This window comes from Artibeus jamaicensis, unplaced genomic scaffold (genome assembly GCF_021234435.1).
Source record: "Artibeus jamaicensis isolate MK-2021 breed Jamaican fruit bat unplaced genomic scaffold, CSHL_Jam_final contig_391, whole genome shotgun sequence".
NCBI classification, from domain to species: domain Eukaryota; kingdom Metazoa; phylum Chordata; class Mammalia; order Chiroptera; family Phyllostomidae; genus Artibeus; species Artibeus jamaicensis.
Window position 1 is genome coordinate 15026776 of NW_026521814.1, and position 24797 is coordinate 15051572.

General features: G+C 41.5%; 1 protein-coding gene across 1 annotated transcript in view; it reads right to left on the bottom strand.

The window, feature by feature from the left end:
• The window catches only part of PDE11A (phosphodiesterase 11A), a 312626-nt gene extending 288300 nt beyond the window's left edge, over positions 1-24326 (bottom strand). The window contains exon 1 of the mRNA XM_037130066.2: positions 23104-24326. Coding sequence (XP_036985961.2) covers positions 23104-24021 — 918 coding nt within the window. The 5' untranslated portion in view covers positions 24022-24326. The remainder of the gene's footprint in view (positions 1-23103) is intronic.
• Positions 24327-24797: the final 471 nt, after the last annotated feature.

Here is a 24797-nt window from a genome sequence, read left to right on the forward strand (position 1 = left end):
TCATCTGATAACTCCTGTTATTACAGGAGTGATAACGGACCTGCCTTACGCAATTGTTGTACGAAACAAATGAATTAATCTATGTCAAAGTGCTTAAATTAATGCCTGGCATGTAGTATGCTCCTTATAAATGTTAGCTATTACTACTATTATTATTTGCCTTCACAGGCATTACCTGAGGCGTCTTGTCCCAATCTCTCCAAGGACGATACAATTGCTGGCACCTCTGCAGCTAAATAATCAATATCGCCTGATGTCAATGGATATGAATTGCTAACACAGCTTTTGAAAAGCATTCTAATAAACTTCTGAACTTCCTATTCTGTCAAAGAGCCACCTTTTTTCATGAACAGGACTAATACAGCCTTGAGTATGTGAGCAGAACATGAGTATAATCCTTAACATTGGTCCTAGTAGCAAACACATAGAGTTTAGACACCAAGTCAGACAACCTGGGTTTACAATCTGACTCTGCCACTTACAAGCTGTGCAGATTTAGGAAGTTTAATAAAACTCCCAAAGTCCAGTTTCTTCAAGTGTAAAATGTGAAAGCACCGGTATCCCTCTCATACAGCTTTACGACAATATCATTTAATTCTCACAAATCCAGCACAGTGCCCAGCACTCAGCACATGCTCAATCAGTGTTAGCTGTTGCTATTAATTTTTCTCTGGTTTGGTTAGTCCAGTTGATTTGAGTTTTTACCTGTATTCATTGTAAAACAACTTGTATTAACAGTTGATATTTTAAGGCCCATAAAATATAAGAATAGAGCTTTACTAGCAGAAGTCTTTTTCTTATGCTATTATAGTGTCAGATTTAGTTCACTTAAATAGGCATTTTTGGGAGATTTTATTATAAACTTTACAATATAAAACAATGTTGGAGTAATTGTTTAGGAAATGTATACAAAGAAATATGTTGAGGAAGAGGTTGACCTCTGGAATAGAATCATCAATGCTTCCTTTCTACTTACTTTTTGTTTGCTTTCCTGATTTAAGAACCGGGATCAGAACTTCAGGATGACACAACCATAGAGTTAGAAGGTTAAAGGATATCTTAGCTGACGAAGGCTGTTGACTGCCCCATCCAAGTCAGGCAGATATGGTTTGCCTTGGGCAAAGCCGAGCTAGGCAGTTCATCGTTGCCTACCTTGTAGCTTTCCTTTATTTTCTCAGTTCTTGAACCTATGCTGGTCCCATCATTGCTCTTACCAAGTGGTCAATTTATTTCTGTTAGTGTTACCAGCTAATTAACTTGTTCACCACTGATGGGCACTCGGAGATGTTTGGAGATTCTTACAGTTGGAAAGGCCAGAAAGAATGAGGGGAATTAAGCTATAATAGTAAAGCTGTCAATTGTGAAGTCATTAGTTTATGGCTGAGGCCATTCATTGCCCAATATCCTTTGCACACAATTCCTATATATAGGGCTATCATTCCTGTGAGCTCATTAGTGCTCTTAGATTAAATTATATATAAGAACTTGCATACAGGAACTAGTATAAAGGACACATGGACAACAACTAAGGGGGGTGGAAATGGGAGGGTAAGAGGTGGGGAGCACTTAGGGGGGTGGGCTGGGATGGGAGTTAAAAACAGAAAACTGTACTTGAACAATAATTAAATAAATTTTTTAATAAATAAATAAATAAATAAAAGAACAAATCTTAATTAAAAAAAAGAACTTTCTTCGATATTTGACTTGGAGACAAAGAGACTCAAATCCTACAAAATAATAGGTGGCTATATTCTCTATGGCAGCAAATGGGAAGACCCAGAAGCTAGCCTGAACACAAATCATCTCTTTCTGGAAAATATCACCCAAAGAAGATACCAAGGGATGGCTTGTCTCCAGCCTTCCCCAAAATATGGGAGGACAACGTGTTACTATGCAAATAGAGCTTATTACAAGTCCCCTAGCCTGTACTTCCAGGAAAGGGCAGCACTGAATCCTTCCTCTCACATTCTGGAGCCCCCACTGATAACACCAAGAGTGGATCAGGCATGGAGCTCATTCAACTCTAAGCAAACCTTGATACAAAACCACTCATTTTATTCCTTGAGCAGAATTGTTTTGTAAGGTTTCTGATCTTTGCTTCCACGAGTAAGATGAAATTTTAGAGCTGGAAGAGCCTTAGAATTTATTTCTGCAGCCCCCTCATGCAGCATGTGAAGGTCCTGAGCTCCACAGTGAGCAGGTCGTGTGCCCAAGTTTCCATGGATGACAAGTGCCAGCAGCTCAGATTTGTGTCCCTTTCCTGTTTAGGGGTCTTCTTTGCCTTCAGAGCGAAGGTGACTAAAATAACAAATTTTTTTAATAAACTAGCCCACCTTTCTGTCCACATGCTGTGTGGAAAATGGTTAAGTGTGAATTTAAACCCTTTAGAAGGCTGATTCAAACATCTAGGTAAAAGATAATGGTGATTTGTTCTGGAGTTACGTCAGCTGAGAAGGAGAAAAATGGATAGATTTGAGATCTATTTTAAAGAGTGAATAACCTGGCTGGTGTCGCTCAGTGGATTGAGCACTGGCCTGTGAAGCAAAAGGTCGTTGGTTCGATTTCCAGTCAGGGCACATGCCTGCTTTGCAGGCCAGTTCCCAGTAGGGGACACATATGAGGCAACCACACACTGATGTTTCTCTCCCACTCTTTCTCCTTCCCTTCCCCTCTCTAAAAATAAATAAATAAAATAGTTTTTTTAAAAGGATGAATAAAAATAGCTTTCTGATAGCTTGAATATATTGGGTGAATAGAGGAAAGAATCCAAAATGACACCTGGGTTTCTGCTTGGGCAACTGAGGGTAAGGAAGATAAGGCTTGGGCAAGATTGAGGGCAGGGCAGAGTGGTGAGAGAAAAAGTTCTCTCAATGTTTTAGGTATAACAACCTATTTGAGAGGTGGCCCAGCATGTTCAAGAGGAGGAATGACTCTTCCCCCTTCTCTGGATTCCATAAGGAGAGATTTCTCTTAACCTCTGCAGCCTTTGGACCACCCCCTACCTTGCTCTTCACTATGGAAGCAGGGTAAGTGATATCACTAAGGCTCTAGGGAGACTAACTGGGCATACACATCCAGCCCTTAGTTTTCTGGAGTCAGGCTGCCCACAAGAAGCATACCTCTGCTGTGTTCCTCAGTGCTGTAAGTTTCAAAGGGACAGGGCCCTTGTGTGGGGAGGGCCACAGCCTTGTTTGTATCTGGGAGGGTAGATCTATCTAATTCTGGAAGTACTGTATAAGCCCATAAATATAAGCCTCTACTCCAGCATCTGCTTAATAAGTTACAAATGGGGTATCTTCATGTCCTGTTTCCTATTTTGTAGTTCCTCGTGTCAGTCGTATCAGGGCAAAGAAGAGACGTGTTAGTCATTGGGTCTTCTCAGATCCCCAGTGGCGGCAAGAATGTTGGAGGAGTACAGAGTCCTAACTCCAACAGCCAGGGCCCTGTGGCCTCAGAGGAGGGCCTGAATGCTTGCTTCCTAATTTATAAAAGGGAGAGAGAGCATAACACCATCCCCTCCTCTCTCACCAGATTATTATGAACATCACATGAGATAATTCTGCAGGGTGCCAGGCTCAAATTAATATTCAAATACTCAAAACACCACTTTTAATTCAAAAAAACCCACTAAGGAATGTAAAAATAGAATTTCTGCAGAGAACACACAAAAAATGGACAAACTAATATTACTATTGTAATAATAATAATTATAGATATTTTAGCACATGCCTCCTGAAGTAAATAGTGGTTTATCAAAAGTGATAGCCATGCAGGAAAAAAAGTAATTAATGTTCATTTATTCAAGTTTTCCTATTTCAAATGTTGAAAAACTGCCCTATGCTTTAGCTTTGTACATTTATAGAAAAACTGAGAATTAGAAATACGTTCCTAACAAATGAGTTCCTCTATCGAGAAAGGGAAACATTGTCTTTCACAAAGCTGGACTGGTTTAAAAAACAAAAATAAAACTTCTACACACAAGCCAGGCCTTGCGTTCTGCCGGAAACACTGAAGCAGGGCGGGCGTTAAGGTTCAATGAGGTTTTCGGTGGAGAGAGGATGGCAGCTCTAGGAACACAGCCACACAGTTTATAAAGCTTTGTTGACTTTGTTTCGATGGGTTGTCACAGAAAGGCAGCAAGTCCTGTGGCTGAATTTTACACACGACTAAGCAAGTTTCAAAGCATTAACATGTTGAGGGAGAAGCAATATAATAACAGAGGTGATTAAACCCCACAAGCTTCCTGGTGGATTCAGGCAAATGAAAACACTTCTTCTCTGTGTACAAAAACAAAACAAAACAAAAGAACCCTCCAGGGGACATTCACCGTGAAGAACCTTAGGTTAACTGAGACAAGGCCTCCATCAACCAGCCTGAGAGCCGCTAGCGTGGTCACTACGTGTTGCTATTGTAAAGAACTCCCGGTGGATCCTAGGCTAAGATACATACCAAAGAAATAATATTTATCATTGTTTTCATTTTAATAAAAGTTTGGATGTCAGTATGCCAAGTTTTTAAACACTAATTTCTTTGTCACTTGTTCTACTTAGAATGTACTTGAGGGGCAAGAAGTTTTCATATGGAAGGTTCTAACGCACAGGAAATAAATGACAACCAAAGGCCGCATGGGTAACAGTTTGAAATGTAATTAAAATCTGTGTGTTTTATAAGAAAAACAAATATTTAATGTACCTGATTTTTAAAGTTAGAAAGAAATGTACAATCACAAGCCATGTAGAAGTTAAAATTTAAAAAAACCCTCTGGTGTTTTCTGAGTGAAACCTATAAGACTTTAAAATTTTATTTGAAATAAAAAACTGGGAACAAATACTTATTTTCATGTTACATCCATTTTATGTTAAGGTCATTAGTGTCAAGGAGGGCAAGAAGAGGACAGGACAAAAAGAGAAGAAAGAAGAAAGAAAAAGAGACTTGCAAGATGGAGAACAGTTAGTGGAAGGGAGGATGGGAGATGGGGGAGGAAAGAGTGAAAGTTGCGAGGGCCACGGAAAAGCAATTACACAAAGGTGTGAGATGTCAGAAGAGAGGAACTGGAAAGCACAAGGCAAAGAAACAGAGAGAGGAAAGGAAGACGGAGGAAAAGGAAAGAGGCTGAGGCAAGCCAGGGCCTCAGAGGTTTCTGAAATGTGTTGGGTAAATGTGTTGGTTGACACTATTGTTTCATGAACTTTGAAGCATTAACAATTGTGATCATCATCTTTGGAAATGGCATTTAACTACTGGTCACAGATGACTTTAGAAGAATTGCATCCTCCTCAAAGGATTGAGTATTTCCCACAGGAATAATAGCCAATCTAAATAAAAACGTCTAGAGTCCAAAGAGGAATCTGACGATCTTGGAGGATGCTTCCCGGAAACAAGTGCAGACAAGGAAACATGCTTTTGGTTCTTTGGGGAAAATGGAGTTGGTTTGGTGCTGCTGTTTTATTTGTTTTCATCAAGCCTTGGTGCTAGGTTCTCTATACACATTAATTTGGTTTAAATCACACCCCTCAACTCGGAGAGCTGCCAGTCTGACCTTATATACTATCCCTAGTGCATCATTCATCCTTGCTTTAAAGCCATCACTACTGTTAAGTGAATTTGAAAAGCAGAATGCATCTCCTTTGCTACAAATTTGCCATTGTTAACTTCATACTCACTATTTTCCAAAAGCCCCCAGGCCTGTTATATTAGTTATAGGTGAACCTTTTCTATCTTGCTTTCATCTTCTCAACTCTTCAGTCTTCTTCCCTACCAGTAGTAGGGGAATTGCTTGGTTCCCTGTGCCCTCCTTTCTCTAACACATTCCCAGCCTAGAACGTCATAGCCCTGTAACTGACCACTTGACCAGGGGACCCAACCCCTTCCTATGTATATGAGAGTGAGAGGACACTTGGCCTATAAATGCTTTAGGTCAATATTATTAGCTAAATCTCTTGTCTTTAACCTAGTAGTAGTCTAGTAGTAGTACCTAGGCCACTTGCCCTCGTGACAGCATTCTCAATTACATTCTTTTTTCTCGTTTATTCACACAACAAATATTTACTGGATACCTAAGCACTATGTGCCACACACAGGAAGTACTACAAAGCCAAAAAAGTCAGAGCATCTACCCTCAAGGACTTCACAGTCTAATGGAAAGACAGTGAGCCAAAACTTATATTACCAAAATGGAATAAATAGCAAGAGAGATATGAGCAAAGTGCTATGGAAGTTGGTAGGAAAATGATGAACTTCCATGGGGAGTTTGGCATCCTATTCATTCTCACAGTTAAAAGTATTCATTCTCACAGTTAAAAGTATGGTATAGGTGCCGCCCAGGAATGGCTTTGTGGGTGTGCAACCAGAGCAGCCACACAGGATCCTGGGCCAAGAAGCCCAACCACCACTACTTGAAGTTTACACTGATTTAGTGTTTCGTTCGTGAAATCTGACGGGGCATGCCCCAAGGGCTCACGTGCAGTCCAGAATCCTGCTGGTTCTTGGCCTCCTGCTCCCTGCCCGAGCCCTGTGACCTCTACCTGTCTCTGCCTAGTGATGCAACAGAGTCAGGTCAATGGGGGATTGAAAAGGGAGGGTGCCCACATTCTGCTGTTGCCCTCAATTCCCAGTGAGGTCATGTGCATCGAATGAGGAGGGTCAGGGGCCCTGTGGTGACTCAGAGTAGTGCCCTGCTCTACAGGGCACTGGCTGTCCCCATCCCAGAATGACAGCACAATGGGTTTATTCAGTAAGCAACTGCGGTGCCTCACTCATCTCAATCCAGGTATGGGGTTTTGTCACAGAGATTATAATCTTTTGGGTTTGCCCAACTGTCATGAGTCATGGTGGCTGGCATGGAAGGACTGACTTCTCTGACCTTTGCCCTTACCTCCATTTTTAATTTTTCATTGGGTCCCACAAATTGCATGGCCAGGTCTGGCCCCACACCTCAGACCTTTGAGCTAAGAGGCAACAAGCTCCTTAGCAAATTTCCTCCCTTCAGAGTCCTAGTTCCCAGCCCATTCTCAGCAATGGCAAATAAAACAGCAAGAATCTTCACTCTCCATCTTTCAGATCTTTTTTCCAAAGCCCAGCTGATTTCCCCCTCAAATCTTGTTGTGGGGCATTAATCACGCACATGAGCCCTAGCCTGTGAAAACTAGGAGTAGCTAATGGAGAAGACGGCTCACGACTTGAAGGTTCTGTACTTTGAGCTGCATGCAGAGGCTGGATGGGACTTGGGGAACAGGACTAAGCTCTGTTGCCAGCCTCCCTGCAGTTAGGTAAGACCACATGCCTAAGTCCTGGAGTTTAGAAAGACAATAAAACAAGAGCAGGACATCATGGGGGCCCCCTTTAAACCGGACCCATAACACTTCCCACTTCATTTGTCCATCTCTTTCCCCTCACCTGCTGACTCGATTTTAATGCAGAAAGCAATGTTGGAAGCCCCACACTGAAGCTGGGAGGCCCATGAAGAAAGGAGCCCACTGGTGGAGGAGAGCTCCCCATCAGTCAGAAAGACCTGTGCTGAGCTTCAGAAGGGCGAGTAATAAACTGTTGTGTTACCACTGTGTGCCACTGAGCACAGGAGGTATAACTTTTAGAGCAACTACAGTTACTCTCTTAATACATAGATATGTGAAAAAATTTAAATACATAAAAGAAAACACAAACGTGAAAAGTCAGCGCACCACTCTGAGATTACCTTCATTAATGTTTTGGCATATTATCTTCCAGCCTCTCCCCAAGCACTATTCCAGTTACTTTTTCACTAAGTCCTCATTATGTAATTCATTTAATCCTGACAACAACCTTTTAAGATAGGTATTGTTTCCCCATTTGTGGATTGAAGAAACTAACAATTGGAGAAGTAAAATATGAGACAACTCTTAGGTGGTAGAACTGGGAACCAGACCCAGTCCATCTATCTGATCCTGAACTCAACCCTCCAACTTTCATTGTTAGAGAAACTGGGATGCTATTATCTTCTAAATGTTTTTCTAAATATTTTGTGGGCAATTTCTTTTAAGTATATATTCTACTTTACGATGTACCATAATCTATCCAACCCTCTAGCTGGATGTTTGGGTTGATAATTTTACACTATTTTAAGTAACACTGCAATGAGTATTCATACAGACAAATTTTTGCACATACCCATAAAAATTTCCTTAGGGCAATCTAGAATTGCTGCATCAGAAATTATGAATATTCTCAAGGCAGTACATGATTATTGCCAAATTGTCCTACAATACTGGTTTCCAAGGGGAGGGAGATTTGGCCCCAGGGGACATTTGACACTGTCTGAAGACATTATTAATTGTCACAACTAGGAAAGCATCTAGTGGGTATAGGCTAGGGATTCTGTTAAACATCCTACTATGCACAGGTCAGCATTCACCCCATCAAAGAATTATCCAGTCCAAAATGTCAGTAGTGCTGATGTTGAGACACTCCAACCTACATAATGGTCCCAAGAGTACATGTCACCCTTGAGATGAAATAAAAAGCTGTGAAGGTTCTCCCATTATTTAAGCACAATTTACCAAGGACCTACTGGGTGCAGTGGTAGGTTCTAAGTTAGCATGAGGAATAGGGTCAGATCAACAGCCAAGAGAAAAGAGGTGGCTTAGAAGTAAACTTTGACTTTACTTGCTAGAAAGAAAGCACATCTATTTAATTTTATACCTTCATACCTTTCCACATAATTTTGCATTCATTATTTCTTTTTAATTATATTTTATTGATTATGCTATTAGCAGTTGTACCAGTTATTCCCCCTTTACATCTGCCTGGCTATTCTGTAACTACCAATCTGTATTATTTAATTCCCTTGCCTCTTCACCCATTTCCCCACAACCACTCTTGTCTGGCAACCATCAAAACACTCTCCATATCCATGATTCTATCTGTTCTTGTTTGCTTAGTTTGTTTTTTAGATTCAATTATTGGTAGATATGTATTTTTGCCATTTTATTATTCATCATTTTGATCTTCTTTTTCTTAAATAAATCACTTTAATATTTCATATAATAATAGTTTGGTGATGATGAACTCCTTTAGTTTTTTCTTGTCTGAGAAGCTCTTTATCTGCCCTTCAATCCTAAATGATAGCTTTGCTGGGTAGAACAATCTTGGCTGTAGGTCCCTGCTTTTCATGACTTTGAATATTTCTTGCCAATTCCTTCTAGCCTGCAAAGTTTCTTTTGAAAAATCAGCTGACAGTCTATGGGAACTCCCCAGTAGGGAACTAACTTTTTTTCTCTTGTTGCTTTTAATTCTCCTTTTATCTTTAAACTTTGGCATTTTAATTATCATGTGTATTAGATGGACCTTTTTGCATCCATCTTGTTCAGGACTCTCTGTGCTTCCTGGACTTGCATGTCTATTTCCTTCAGCAAATTAAGATAGTTTTATTTCATTATTTTTTCACATAGATTTCCAATTTCTTGGTCTTTATTTCTCCTTCTGGCATTGCTATGATATGAATGTTAGACCTGTTGAAGTTGCCCCATAGGCTGCTTACACTGTCTTCATTTTTTCTTTTTCTTCTTGTTGTTCTGATTGCTTGTTGTTGTTTCCTTATGTTCCAAATTATTGATTTGATTCTTGACTTCATCCACTCTACTGTTGTTTCCCTGTAAATTGTTCTTTATATCAATTAGTGAATCCTTTGTTTCTGACTGGATCTTCTTTGTGCTGTTAAGGTCCTCACTAAATTCCTTGAGTATCCTCATAAATTGTGTTTTTAACTCTGCATCTGATATATTGTTTATCTCCATTTTGTTTAGTTATTTTTCTGAAGTTTTGATCTGTTTTTTCATTTGGGACATGTTTCTTTGTTTTCTTGTTTTGGCGGGCCCCTGTGTTTGTTTCTATGTATTAGATAGATCTTCTTTGACTCCATGTCTTGGTAGTATGGCCTAATGTAGTAGGTGTCCTGTGCCATCCAGTGGCACAGCCTTCCCTGTCACCCAAGCTGGGTACTAAAGGTACACCCTTTGTATGGTCTGAGTATACCCTCCTCTTGTAATTGCTGTTGGCAGGTCAATGGGAGGGATTTTCCCAGGTCAATCAGTTGCAAAGACTGGCTGTGATCACTGACCACCAACTCCCACCTAGCTGTGCAGGGGCAAGGTGGTGGTACTCCAACATAGCCTGTAGCTGTCCACTAGGTGCATGGGCTCTGGGGTTTCCTGGGTGGTGTAGGCCAAGGTCAGCAACCCCCCCACCGTGTTTTGCCTGGGGCCACCCTGCCTGGGCTATGAAGCAATCTGAGGTGGCTGCTGCTAGTGCTGTGCCTAGGACCACTTAGCAAGAGGTATAGGAACTGGGGGCTCACTGATGTCAGCTGTTGCAGGTTTGAGATTTAGGAAAGTTGTGAAGCATGAGCCAAGATCAGCCATTCATATGGAAAAGTTTCTGTTAACAGCATGGGTGGGCCATAAGTTGGGTGGGACACATCTGGGAGATCTCAGGGGGCAGGGCAAACAGTGTGAGCCAGGTTGATATAGTCTCAGATGTGGTCCCCGCTCAGATACGGTAATCTCACTGCTGCCTCTGTGGTTGAATCTGGATGGATGCGGTTTCTTTAACTCCGTAGTTGTCAGATTTCCATTCAACTTGATTTCTGATGGCTCTGAGTGATAGTTGTTCTATAATTTACTTGTAATGTTGATGTGGTTGTTTAGGAGGTGAGCCATGTTTACCTATGCCACCATCATGACCAGCAGTCTCTGTACTACATGATTTCCATATAATTCTGCATTAAATTGTACAGATTCCCTAAGGTTGCTACAAGAATAGATTAATATTGTTATATGACTATATACGTGAACAATTGATTCTCATTATTTCAAGGCTATTTCTAAATAATAAAATTGATTGTTTCTTCAATAGAAACTCAAGGTCTTAGGTATAAAACATCCCTACAATGACAATGATTCTTCTTCCCTAGTTGACCTTTTTGTTCTTTAATTTCACATAGCAGATCACCTCAATTTGGTTAATTTAAAGGTGTAAAAATGTTTTCTGCCTTTCCTACTTTAAAGTAATAGGAGCTCCTTGAATGCCAATTCCTTTGTGCCTATTCAGTGGGACTCACAGCAGGCATGATAAAAAAAAAAAAAGAGGGGGGACCAAATCCGAAGCTGTTCCTCTTGCTTCTTCATTTGAGAACTGGGTGGCAGAGGAGAGACAGCAGAGAGGCCTTGGCTCCCAGCTGTGCTATCAGCTTCTTCTCCAGAGATTCTGTGCTCCTCTGCCTGCTCTGCAAAGCCCAGCACATTCACTGCCTCCGGCTCCTCTCCTCCTTGCTTGTCTACATGATAATCTCTGGGCCATGATAAAAAGGAGATAGTACCTTCTTTGGTTGTTCTGGGCTTTCAAAGACAATGTTCAAAGAAGAGGAAGTGACAGAAGAACCTGACCTCAATCTCACGTACCTAAAGGCAAATTTTAAAAAGCCAGCCTTAACAACTGCATAGCACATACACCCTCTCACTCGGTGGTCCTCGGGAAGCAAAAGGAGAATGAGACTAAGGGGGAAATATGGGTACTCCATAAAGGGGCCGTTAAAGAATGGGGACTAGGGCTTCCCTTTTCCAGATGACCTTATGTACAAAAGAGTAAAATCTAGACTGGTTTCCTTAGTAACCCAGGGATGATTCTTCCCACAATATCCCAGGCCTACAATTCTTAATTCCATTACAGCTGTTATTAAAACTTTAAACATGTAATTGTGCACATTAAGTTGCCAAATAGCTGTGAAAACTATTATCTCATCAAACTTGTACAGCCATTTCAATGAAAAAGGGCTATCATGTTATTTCATTAAAATGAAAGAAAGTGAAGGTTAGAACATTCTGATAATCTAAGTACTATAGGCATAAGTAGAAAAGGGATAATGCATAGTATTAAAACTAACACCGTGTCTACACAGAAAAACATGAAATAAAAAAGCCTGTCTTTTTAGGAAATAGTCAGCACATTTAGAATAGAATTCTGTCACAGATTCCACCTAGCCCAGTAAACTGTGAGAGCTTGATGACAAGCACTGAGCTTCAGTGTTCATTTGCTCTTTAATGTCAGCACCTAGAATTTATTTAGTTTACAAGTACTGGATCCAAATATTGCTATTTTAAAAAATTTCTAGTATATTGAGAATGGAACAATAAGTGATAGATCTGAATATTTCATATGGGAATTTATAGCACAGAAACCCAATGGATACTTTTTTAATATTTTATTTATTTATCTTTAGAGAGGAAGGGAAGGAGAGAGGGAAAGAAATATCAATGTGTGGTTGATTTTCATGCATCCCCTATTGGGAACTAACCTGCAACCCAGGCATGTGCCCTGACTGGGAATCAAACCGCGATACTCTGGTTTGCAGGCCTGCGCTCAATCCACTGAGCTACACCAGCCAGGTCTTCCAATGGATACTTTTGATATTACATATTATACTATAAAAATAGACAGTGATCAATTGGGAAGAAAGAACCAAGGAAAGAAAGAAAGAAAGAAAGAAAGAAAGAAAGAAAGGAAGGAAGGAAGTTAAATTAATTTTTTCATACTTATCAATTGCAGAATATGTATATGGCCAGTGAATCCTGACAGTCTAATACTCAAGTAAAGCATTTGATTACCTTATATTTTAAAGTAATCATCACCTGTGTATAAAACATCGTGTATGTGTGATACTGTGTTAAAATGCACCTGAGACTTGTTTTAATCAGGTATGATACAACACACAGACACGGGAATGACTGTCATGAAGGAGGAATGTCGAAGTCACAGATCTTGAGAAACCAGAGGCACAGCATACCATCCAGGGCCACGTGGCAACAGACCAGGGTCGGTCAGGAGGCAGAAGGGGAGAGGGCAGACATGGCCCGGAACCTGTATTGGGGTTCTTTCAGGAAGGAATGAGTGAAAGAGGCCAGGTTCCCTGAGTTCGTTTATGATTCGATAATTTGAATAATTCTCACAGGTCCTGGGCTGTAGAGGTGAGCCCTCGTTGTTCAGTACCAGGATGACTTAGGGCCGGGGGGTTTAGTGGCTTGCGTGAGAGTTTGATAAAGGAGACAGTGGAGATGGGGAGCTCTGGATAGGTTGGTTTGTGTGTCAAAGGCACACTAGCAAGGGAGTCATCTGCTCTCTCCACTTATTAGCTTGCCCTGGGAGAGACAGTCTCTCCAGGATCAAGGCTCCCAAGGCCAGAATATCAAGAATACAGAAGAGAAGAAAACATAGTCAATACAGGTACTACCACATTTTAAAACAAAGTTCTCCTTTTATGTGCAAGGTCTCCCCAGGGTCAGGCTCCATAAATAAAGCCTACTGGATTGTGCATTTAAAAATATTAACAAAAGCCCTGGCTGGTATAGCTCAGTGGATTGAGCGCAGGCCTGCAAACCAGAGGATTGTGGTTCAATTCCCAGTCAAAACACATGCCTGGGTTGCAAGCCAGTTCCCTGCAGGCCAGTTCCCAGCAGGGGATGCACTAGAGGCAACCATACATTGATGTTTCTCTCCCTCTCTCCTTCCCTTCCCTTCTAAAGATAAATAAATAAATAAATAAATAATTTTAAAAATATATTCACAAAGCCTTGTATTTCTTACTTCATTTATTTGAATATGCTTTTCCATGCTCTCTTTAGAATCTAATGATTAGATTTAGTGATTGTATCCTTACAAAATACCATATGGAGTAGACATATTTGGACATATTATCCTTATGTTATAGCTGAAAAAACTAAGGCAGAACTGGAAATAGAATCCAAGATTCCTGTCTCCCAGTCTAGAGAATATTTTTATTACACTCTGATGTCTTTTACAGTTTCACAGAGTGATTAGTAGTTTAAAATTTTAATTCTCAAACAAGTGGGCTCAATCAGGTAGTACAGGGAAAGGTTTTATAACAAGACCAGAATCATCTTTTCCCTGCACATGTGTTTGGCCCAAGTCACCTCAAGTCTACTAGAAAGTAGACTTTCTTCTGGGAAATAGAGTATCAGGAATAAACAGAATTACTTGAAGCAAATAAAACAACCAAATACCATTATGGGATTTCTGGGCTCATTTTCAACAGATTTCAATCATTATGCTCTGTAACCTGCTGGAATTCAGTGTTCAAATCAAAGAAGGAAGGATCATCAAGGAACGTGTATAAAGGACCCTTGGACAAAGTTAGGTAGGACTGAGGGTGGGAGGTGGGTGTGAGTGGGGCAGGGGAAAGCGTTGGTGGGAAAATGGAGACAACGATACTTAAACAACAATAAAATAATTAATTAATTAATTAATTAATTTTTTTAAAAAAGAAAGATATTCCTACCTGACTTGGTCCCTACACTCACATCCTGGATGAGGAAGCTAATACCCCTGGTGACTCTCGACAGTCCCACTTGGCTCTCCAGATGCGCTTGCCACCTTTCACTGCCCCATTCTGTGACTGGAGGCTAACTCCCATGAGCCATGGCATCAGGGCTTTCTTTGACCTCTGGGCCTCAAACAAAGCTGGGTTCCACCAATGAGTGGTGTTGGCAGGAGACGGAGGGAGTGTGGAGGGTAGTGTTTCCCTCTCGCCCAAGGTCATGGTTACCAGTGTCTGAGTTTCTCTCCCTGAGCGCCACAGCACTGGCTCTCCCACAGCTGTAGCTCTCAGGTTGCTTGTAGTGACACCCTCTTCTTCAGATTGAAGGGTGGCAATAAATTTCTACATAACAAGAAAAGCTGTACTATTTACCTTAAAATACCTTATTATTTCATCTAAGAGGTAGGATGAGGAGGAGGTGCAGCAGCCAGCCAATTCACTGGTGATAACTACAAGGGAGAGAAGGAAAAGAGATGGCTCTCACTTGGACTTGGCCCATGGACATCTAGTCACTACATCTCGTAAAGAGTAGGGTGTAAATGCAACTGTCTCAGAAGTTGCATTTACAAAAGTGAGACCTTTTGAGGGTATGGGAAACATAAGATATATAATCAATAACTAAAAGAGCAACGTTTCTGAAAAATACATAATTACAAGATAGGTCAACATAATAGTAAGACTTCATAAGCCTTATCATAAATATTTATAAGGTTGGTCAATATAATCTCCCATATCTCAAAGGATTTTCAAAGGAAAAATCCTCATTTCTACAAGACCTAAGGCTGTAAGGGGTGTTTTTGCTTCAGTAAGTTTTATTATGTGATGGGCTCTGCAGGAGGAAACTGGAGCATGCAGTTAGCCAAAATAGTGGGTTAACCAAAACAGTCGGCCAAAAATGCTGCATCCTATGCTCCTGCCTTGAAATTGGCAGTGGGCTGTTACTTCTTCTTACTATTTGGTCAGTGGCAGTCTGCTTTCTCTACCACATGGTCTCCATGTAGAAACAAGTATGAGAAAAAAAAGGGGAGGAGGGAGGAGTCTAGCAATCCACATGAAGATTTGATCAATGCACAAAGCAATTCATATAATCACCAGTTACCTGGGTTTCACAAGCCTGTTTTTTTTTTTTACAAAGCCTGCAAAATAGGGTCCAATGAGTTAAAAACATGTCCAGAGGATGAATTTCCTGGTTTAGCTGTCTAGCTGTCTAGACTAGGTGGAAGTTTCTGCTTGCAGGTGGTTAAACTGACCATATAAGGAAGGTATCAGTGGTAATTAACTCAACTGCATTAAGTCCTATACAATCCACTGCAGTGAATAACAAATAAAAAATCATATCTTGATCTTGAGTCCACAGCCATGAGGTCATTTAAATACCCAAATACTTATAATACTAACAGAAAGGAGCACATTAAAGCATTACAGAAGTTTAAAGGAGGGAGACCATGTCTAATTTGGGTGGGATGGGGCAGGGATTACCAAGAGTTTCATGCAATGGGGCTCAAGGGGTGAAAAAATTTAAACTGGAAGAGAAAAGAAAGCAAAGGGACAGATTAAGTGTTTGTACAATAGTTAGTCATCAGTACAGGCCACAAAAGGAGTGGCAGGCATGAAACTTGTGGAATATGAAGATCTTTTTGAATCCCAGCTCCTTTGCTTCCCAGCTGAGTGACTTTGACAAGTTATTCAACCTCTCCGAGCCTCAGTTCCTCCTTCTATAAAATGGGGGTGGTGGTAGCTACCGCCAGGGATTACTGAAAGGATTAAAAGAGGCCACGCTTGCCAGTGAGCTGATGCCTAACTCAAGTTCAGTGCTCCTGAAGTGTGGTTTTTGTTAATCAGTAGTCAACTTCAGTTTTCCATTTGACTACCATTGTATTTAAGTTTTTTTAATTTGACACCTAAGGAGATATATAAAATGTTCCTCATTTTTTCCTTCAATTGAAAGAGATTTCTTGTACCAAATTTGCATCAGCCTAATGCTATCTTTTGTGGTAGAAAATAGAATTTATCATTAATGCGTGAAACCACTATTCAGTCATCAAAAACAGCCAATTAATAAGAAATTTTTAGAAATACAGAAAACACACTTTTTAAAAAGATTTTATTTCTTTATCTTTAGAGGAGAAGGGAAGGAGAGAGGGAGAGAAACATCAATGTGTGGTTGCCTCTCATGCGTCCCCTGCTGGGAACTGGCCTGCAACCCAGGCATGTACCCTAACTGGGAATTGAACCTCGATCCTTTGGTTCAAAGGCCTGTGCTCAATCCACTGAACTACACCAGCCAGGGCAGAAAACACCCTTTTTATGCCAAGAAACCTTCTTATTATTTTAATTTTTAAAATAAATAAATAAATAAGTTTTGCCTAGATGCCTATACATGACCAGGAACCAAACTTTGTCCTAAAATATTAGAACCCCAATCCCCTACTTTATGACTAAACTGCTTCTCTTATGGTTCAAATTCTACTTTCCAAAAGAAGGTGGTTGAAAACACCACTCTCAGAATAAATGTCTAAGTAGCAAACAGAGAACCTCAAAGATTTTGTTGACTTTCCCATAAAACAACTCAAAGCTATTTCAGAGGAAAGATTCCTGTGACTCTTCAACACTGTATTAAACACGAAATTCTAACTTCCAAATTAAGACAGCCTGGTAAATAAACAGGTGACCCAAATCTTAGGACCCAAAATAAACTGGTCAGATTAGTAAACATTTAGCTTATGGTTTGAGAAAAAATGAAGTTAACCTTAAATTACCTCCCCATGATTCTGTAGGAACTGCACTTTACTGTAATCTAGCCTCATGTACAAAGCAGCAAATGCAATTTGTCACTGTGTTTATCGTGATCGTGTGTCTGTCAGGAAGAGGGGCTGAAATAGAAACATTTCCTGCTTCAAGCACAAAATCAATTCTGATTCTGAGGCAGTGAACATGTTTGTGGGCTTGGGGGAATTTTTCGAACACTACGTGCAAGGCTGAAATAAAATTTCATGAAGCTCCTCTATAATCCTAGTGTTGGAGTGGGATCAACAGCTGCCTCTTAAGCAAATGCCAGTAACTTAATCACAGAGCTGTAAACCCATGTCTGTCAGCACTGGCTCATTAGGGAATGAATCATTTTTGTCACTGATTTTCTAGCTACATGCAATTAGTCTTTTCTGGGGCCAAACACTTTTCAATGCAGTTACTTCAACAGAGATTATTCTAAAATAAAATAAAAAATAAAATTCAGTGAAAATTAATTATTAAATAGTATTATTTATATTGTTATTTAAGGTATAGGATAGAACAATGTGTTGTTAAATACAGCTTTGTGTATAATATTTCATTTGTTTTCCATCTCCTCTCTTCAAGGATAAGTAATCAGCCTTCCTTTCTTATATCATGAGAAAGCAGAGCAAGATATGAATGAGCAAAGATAAAGACAGAGCAATCCTGGCAGAAAGGATGAAAAACACAGAAACAGAAGGGCACTATCCTGGCACTGAAAATGGCACACAATTTAATTAGGGTGAAACTAAGGCTATGTGACAACAGCAGACCCTGGGCTGGAATAAAATTCAACTTTTTCACCTAAGACTCAGTATGACTCAGAATCAAGGCCAGGCTCTTGGGCATGTGACCAGTGAAGTTGCAGGGGGCTCCCTGCTTGAGATTCAATTTGATCTTTGAATCTGTGCTTTGGAGTCCTATGAGACAGTGGTATGTGAGCCTGGAACTTGAAGCCTCAGCTCACACTCAGTCTCTTCTCCCACTGCTTGCCCAGGACTGGTTCTCTGCCACTGATTCCTACCCTCTGGTGTCCTGGGCCCAACGCAGACTACCCCCTTGTCAACCCTGTCCTGTGGCCAGGAGCCACAACCAGCTCACATTGATTGGGGCAGAGGCCCACATCCCATGTCTGCCACCCAGACCCCTCTGCTCATGGTTGGGGTCTGGGTGGGAGTGTGGGAAAGGTCAGGTGCACACCCATGCCATCAAGGGCAAGAGCAAGGCCGAACTCATCCCAACCCAGAGCTGACAGCACTGTGATGAATTCGGCAGGCAACACAGCAGGAGCCTCTCACCCACCCCCAATCCAGGTATTGAAAATTTCTCAGCATGGAAGTTAAAATCTCTTGGGGGTCTCACATCTATTGTGGGTTTGGGCAGCAGACCCTTAAGAAGGGATGCTTGACTTCACCTCCAGCCAGGCTCCTGCTTTATCATTTTGCACTGAGTTCCACACATTATATAGGTGGCTCTACTTAAAATCTTTATTTACCCAGCATCTCTTCCTATTGTTGTTGACTTCATTACCCTCCTCCATACTCCCCAGGTTTAGAAACTCTGAGTTGTCACTGACTTCTCTCTGTGCCAGCCCAAGTCCACATGCAGGGCATCTCCCATATGTCCCCTGCTGTCCATTCCCCCATTCCTGCTTTAGTTCAGTTGTTCATCTACCAGATGGCTCTACCAGACTACCTTTTAAAGACTCCTCATTATTCTCACAGCTTTGAGCCTCCTCTTGTTCAATCCATTCAACCACAGTGACCAAGTAACCCAAAATATCACTCTGGTGATGCTGAAATGCTTTTAAGGGCCCCTCATTGGCCTACTATACATGAAGCTCAAATTCTTTAGTCAGGTATTTCAAGATCCCCTCTTCTTTTGCTATCACTGTTGAATAGTAGTTACTTTTGAACATTAATTATATACTGTATGCAACACTTTGGCCAAATTAAACTGCTCACCATCCCCTATACATATTTTGGGCTTGTTCATCATCATATCACTGCTGAAGCCATTTTGCTATCCCCTTATCACTTCCCCTGATGTCACAACCATCTCCAACAATAAAATCTAACCCCTTTCCTAGCTAAAATGGCTCCTCCTCCATGAAGTCTTCTATCATGAACCCAATCATAATGAGACTTCATTTTCCTCTAACACTAATGCCATTTAATTTGGGTCACCAAGTACAGCTTGGCATTAGTAGTCTGAATAGCACATGCCCCTGGACTGTAAGTAGTTACAATGCAAGAAGCATGTCCTTTCACCTTTGCACACCCGCAGGCCTCTAGCCAGAGCCTTAGGTATAATGGGCATTCAGTGTATGTTTGTTGGAACTAATGACTTAATGAATCTGTTGTGTAAACAGATCGGGTTTTCTGAAAGTCTGGCACACCTGCAACCCTTCTTCATCATTGCCCTTCTTCTCAGTTCACCTAACAAAACATCCGGGCTGCTTTTCATACCCAAAGCCCATCAAACACCTGTATCATTACTTTCAACACTAACAAAAATATCATCTCACACTTTTTATTAATGTTTAAAGTGCCGTGTTCTATATATTTAGAATAATCTCAAAGAGAACACCTGTTACTTGAGTGCTCTTATTTTCAACCTCTTGAGGGCAATGTTTTCATTACTAAATTAAAGTGGCTGTTTAATAACTTATAACTGTCAGGGGAAAAATAAATGGCAGCCATTGGGATCCATACTGTGTACCTAAAATAATTTTTTCCTCTTGCAATTCTTTATTTGTCTCCAAATTTTAAGTCTGTTTTTTAGGACTAATTAAAGAAAGTAATGAAAAATAATGAAATAAACTGAGGAGTATTTTTGCTGCCAAAAGTTTCATTCAACTTTAGTAGTTCATTAAATTCTCTATCCTTGACTCCACAATACCACTCTTGTTGTCAGAATCTCATAAGTGTATTCGGTGTCTTTGCCTCACCCACATTCTGAAACTAATCCAAGAGTATCCTCAACCTAATTATCCAATGATTTGAATTTTGGAACTCCATGTGATAATTCCATCTCCTGAAGAAAAAAAAATACACTAGTTGAATCTGAGCAAGAAACATCTTTAAAATGTAGTAGTTAATAAAGAATCAAGGAGGATGGTCATTTTTTACACAGAAAGTTCAAGCTGTTAACAATACATGATGAGAATTACAATAACACCATGATACAAGAACATGCATCTGGAAAATTGTCAGTTTTCATTAAAAGAAATCTATAACAGCAGAAAGTGGGTGGGGAAAAATACTAGAACTTGAGAAGGATGCAACATCAGTACAACTTTGTAAAAAGTGTATACTGCATTGGTGCCTAAGAGGAACAAAGTGTAGAACTTTTGATAGGATAGGCTAGGTCAAGTGTTATCAATCACATTTAGAGAAATCTTTAGTAGAATGTAAAGCTGATTCAAAAATACTTAATTGAAGGGAGGGACATAGCTCAGAAAAAGACCAAGCTGGTCCAAGTGTGCTAAGTTCACATCTCGGTCCCTGACAAGGAGAAAAACAATTGAAAATGAGATGAAAGAAAGAAAAAGAATACTAGCAAACTAGATACCATCAAAGTCATCATTTCCTGTTACCATTTCTGAGTAATTGTGTGTGCCAGGTAATGTTTTGGAGACTTGAATGCAATTATCTCATTTTATTTTCAAAACAATAATTTGTCATGTAGGTGTTATTCCCACTTTGCAGATCTGGAAACTGAGACTCAGAGATCAAGAAATTCTCCCGAGGTCACACGAGTGGTGACCATGATGCACCATAATGAAGAAAATAAGTAGTTTCATCCATGAATACCCTAAGTAACATAAAAAACACACCAGGTTAAAAAATACATAGTGGTAGCCAATGGGAAAAGAAAGTAGAAACCTTCTAAGCAGATTGAAATAAATACAAGGAATGAACTAAAATCTTAAACTCTCCACCCATGTAACAATACCCTTCTCTTCCACCTTTGCCAGCCCTCCCACCAACCCAGTCTCACAGTCACCATCACTACCCTGGAGGGAAACAAAAGCAGTACCTTTCCTGTCCCAAAGTCAGCTTTCAAACACCCAAAGGCAACTTTGCTTTACACTCTGTCTTCGGGGTAAGAATAGGGCCCAGAAGAAACAGCTGCTGAAAATCTTATTTTCTGTGCCTGTGATAATGCCTCTGGCCACAGTTCTAGTCACCAAGAAGACAAGTTAACTGTTGAGGAAGCTGGGAATTATGCTCTTGAAGAAAAGACAGTATATGAAACAGTATTAAATAAAAGTTAGGAGCTGAAGGAGGGGAGTAAGAAATAAAAGCTACGTAAATGGAAGAAAATCAGTTGGTGATGAATAAAAAAAGTAAAGGCAAGAAAGAGAAAAGACTGCAATTCTAGGCTATAAGAAGTATCATCTAACTAGAAAGAGATTTTTTTTTAGCCCAAGCATGCAAGAAAAAATCTTTAGTAGAATGTAAAGCTGATTCAAAAATACTTAATTGAAGGGAGGGACATAGCTCAGAAAAAGACCAAGCTGGTCCAAGTGTGCTAAGTTCATGTAGAAATCCTGGGAAAGGAGAGTTTAGAATACAGAATCTCCAACATATCAATTATTAAATGCTTTTATTTCTTCCCATGGTTTTCTAGAATTGTTAAAAAAAAAAAAAACCCAGACACTTGTTAAAGATTATTCATGGTTAATTGACTGAAAGCTATCAGTCCTCAAGAAGTGTATAATGAATAATGCACCTAATCAATAACAAAAGGTTAACAAAAATGGTATTTTGATAGGCATTCCTTAACATTAAAAGGTTGTATAACATACTGACACCTCACAAATACATGAAACTTGGTTTTAGTACGAGCTCATCAATTTTCTATGTAAAACTGTCAACTTGCAGATGAAATAAAAGCATTTTTCTTTCATGTCCTTCCCACCACTTGTGCCATTCTGACCAATAGCAACCAAACTCTAGAAAAACATGTAGCTCTATTAACACCTGAAAGAACTGCTCCTCTATCAGTCCTTATGAAGCCTGGGGAAGTCTACAGAAAGTGGCATCCGGTTTCACCATGCTCAGTGGATAGATAGTGAAGGAATTAGAACCAGCCGGCTCTTGGATCCAGGATCTAATATCAAGTTCAAATCCATGTGAAAATAAAAAGCTTAGTTAGAAATACCAGATGACAGCATGTTGGGTTTCCTTTTCCACTTGAAACTAGCATGTTTACCCTGCTCATTGCCTTCAGAGTTGCTAGAAAATTATCAATTTTTCATTTCACAAACTAAAATACTGCTCAGTCCTATTAAAAGCTGATTGCAGATAATGCTGTATTCCAGCCTAAAAATAAATAATCCTTCTACTTGTTCAACTTCTGTAAACTCAACAACAAAAACGGTTAAAATAGATGCTAAAAAGGCACCGATAAGTCAGAGGCCCATTCTTTGCCTGACCTCCCTTCTCTTCCTCTTCTCCACTTTGGAACTCATGCAACTGTGAACGAGAGAAGGGGACAGGAAAGCAGGCAGGCGCTTTGTTCTCTTTCCAACCACGAATGAGAATGAAATGCATTATGGTCCCAAAAAGACATCAAAAATGCTAACATGCTCATCTTCTTGAGACTAACACTGGAATTCTGAAGTACGTGCCTTTTTCTATCACCCCACGCATGCACTCTAAAACCACACACTGTTATTCTTAAAGACAAAGTATCTTGACAGAGAACGTGTGGTATTATTGGATGAAAAAAGAAACTCTTGGGCTACATGAATTTTCCACAAGCCACTCACTGTGTTAGGACAAGATCATGACATCAAAGATGGTGTAGAAACATTCTAACTAATCTAATCTAAGAAATTTAAATAGCAAGAATCATATTGTGAAGGGTCTGTAGTAATGTGTTCCTGGATGCTGAAGGGTGAGTGAAGGCTTGGCTCCCAGGTCAGTGGGGCTCTGGAAGGGGGACACACAAAGTCCTACCTGATAGGCATCAGGAATGTTGACCGTTTCTCCATGCTCCCCGACATAGCCAATGATGCCTTTGCCCCAGGGAACCTGCACCTCGTTTGAGTTCTCTGTGCTGCTGCAGGGCAGCAGTGGGGTCCCTGCATGCACATCAAACAATTTGGAAACCAAACTCTTCTTGCCAGCAGCCACCCTTTCCACCAGGAACAGAGAGCAACGGTCAGCATCTACCATGAGGCAGACGAAGATGAGGATCTTGTAGCTCAGGCTGGTAAGGTCAAGGTCATTGGAGATATCCTTGACCAGCTCCAGAAAGAACTGACGCTCATTATGCTTTTTGAGGTGGCACTTGTAGTCCATGGCCGTAGGGGGATATTGAGGCAGATTCACCCTTGATTCCAGCAGGGCACTGAGAATATGGGCTGTGGTGGGGGGCAGGGAGCTGGCCTTCCGGAGAAGCGCCCTTCGCCGCACACTGCTCAGGGGCTCCTGGGCCCGGGAGGTCACTTGTTCATCGTAGGTCCTGTTCACGTGGATGGCTTTGGAGCGAGCAAAACTCTTCCTCAGCTCTTTCTGAGAAGCTCTCCGCTGCGGGCTCCCATCGCCCCGGCTGCCACTGGCCCAGCTGGGACTCAGGGGAGCCCCACCAGAGTCCCCGCCACCCGGAGTGGGCTGGCTCTTGCCAGAGTCAGTGTGTCCGGTGCCACCATCCACGCTGCTGCTGCCGCCGCCTCTACCACTGCCGTGAGCCACGCTGCCGGTGCCGGCCAGGGCAGGCCTTGGGCCTACAGCCCCCTGACCCTCACTGTGCCTCTGCAGCCACTTCTGCACCAACTCCTGCTTCCCCTTCCGCATCAAGTAATCTTCCAACAACTCTGGATGCCTGTCCAGGAAAGTTTCCACCTCCCCGAAGTCCAGGGGGGAAGCTGTCATGGTCCCAGACACAGTTTTCACTGCTTCTCCACACCTGGACCAAGTGTTTACCTTTCTCAGCCCTCTAGCTGGTCCTGCACATGTCTACCCCACCAGTACTCCCAGCTCCGTGTGGAGATTCTGCAGAGAAGTGGTTCCTAAGGGGCTGGGAGGTGCCCCTTCCTTCGGGCTCAGAGAGTGGCTGGCCCAAATCCCAAGCCCTCCTGCTCGACACAGGTGCCCCCGCGGAGCTGCAGCCACCGCGGCCACAGGTTCTTCCTAGAAACCCGGAGCTATCTGAGCCCTCGCTCTGGCTGCTGTCGCCGCCGCTGTAACCGGAGGAGTGGACCTCGGTGAAAGGGAGGCAGGGCAGGACACGCCCCTGAGTGAGGCTCGGAGCCCGGAGGGAGGAGAGAAGTGGGAGGGGTGAGACGCGGGCACCCGACCAGCCAAAGTGCACCGCGCGGGGTGCCAGGCTGTTCCCGGAACAGTCTCTGGTCCGAAAGGATCCGCGCCTGGGAACACGGCCGACTCCCGACTGGAACACGAATTGAGTGAGAAACCACCTTGTTTCTCCCCCCTCCTTCCTTCCTTACCTCCCCAGCCTTTCCTAGTCCCAGCCCTTTAACCCTCCAGCGTTTCAAGGAGGCCCCACGGGGTCCAATGGAAGTCCCCGGTACGAGAAAATGTCGCTGTTTCGCAGGAATCAGACCCAGAAGCTGACTCGAGGAACCGAGGGTGCTCGGAGAGAAGCAGGGGTATTTTTCTGGGAAATGACTGTGGATTGCTGGTTCCTA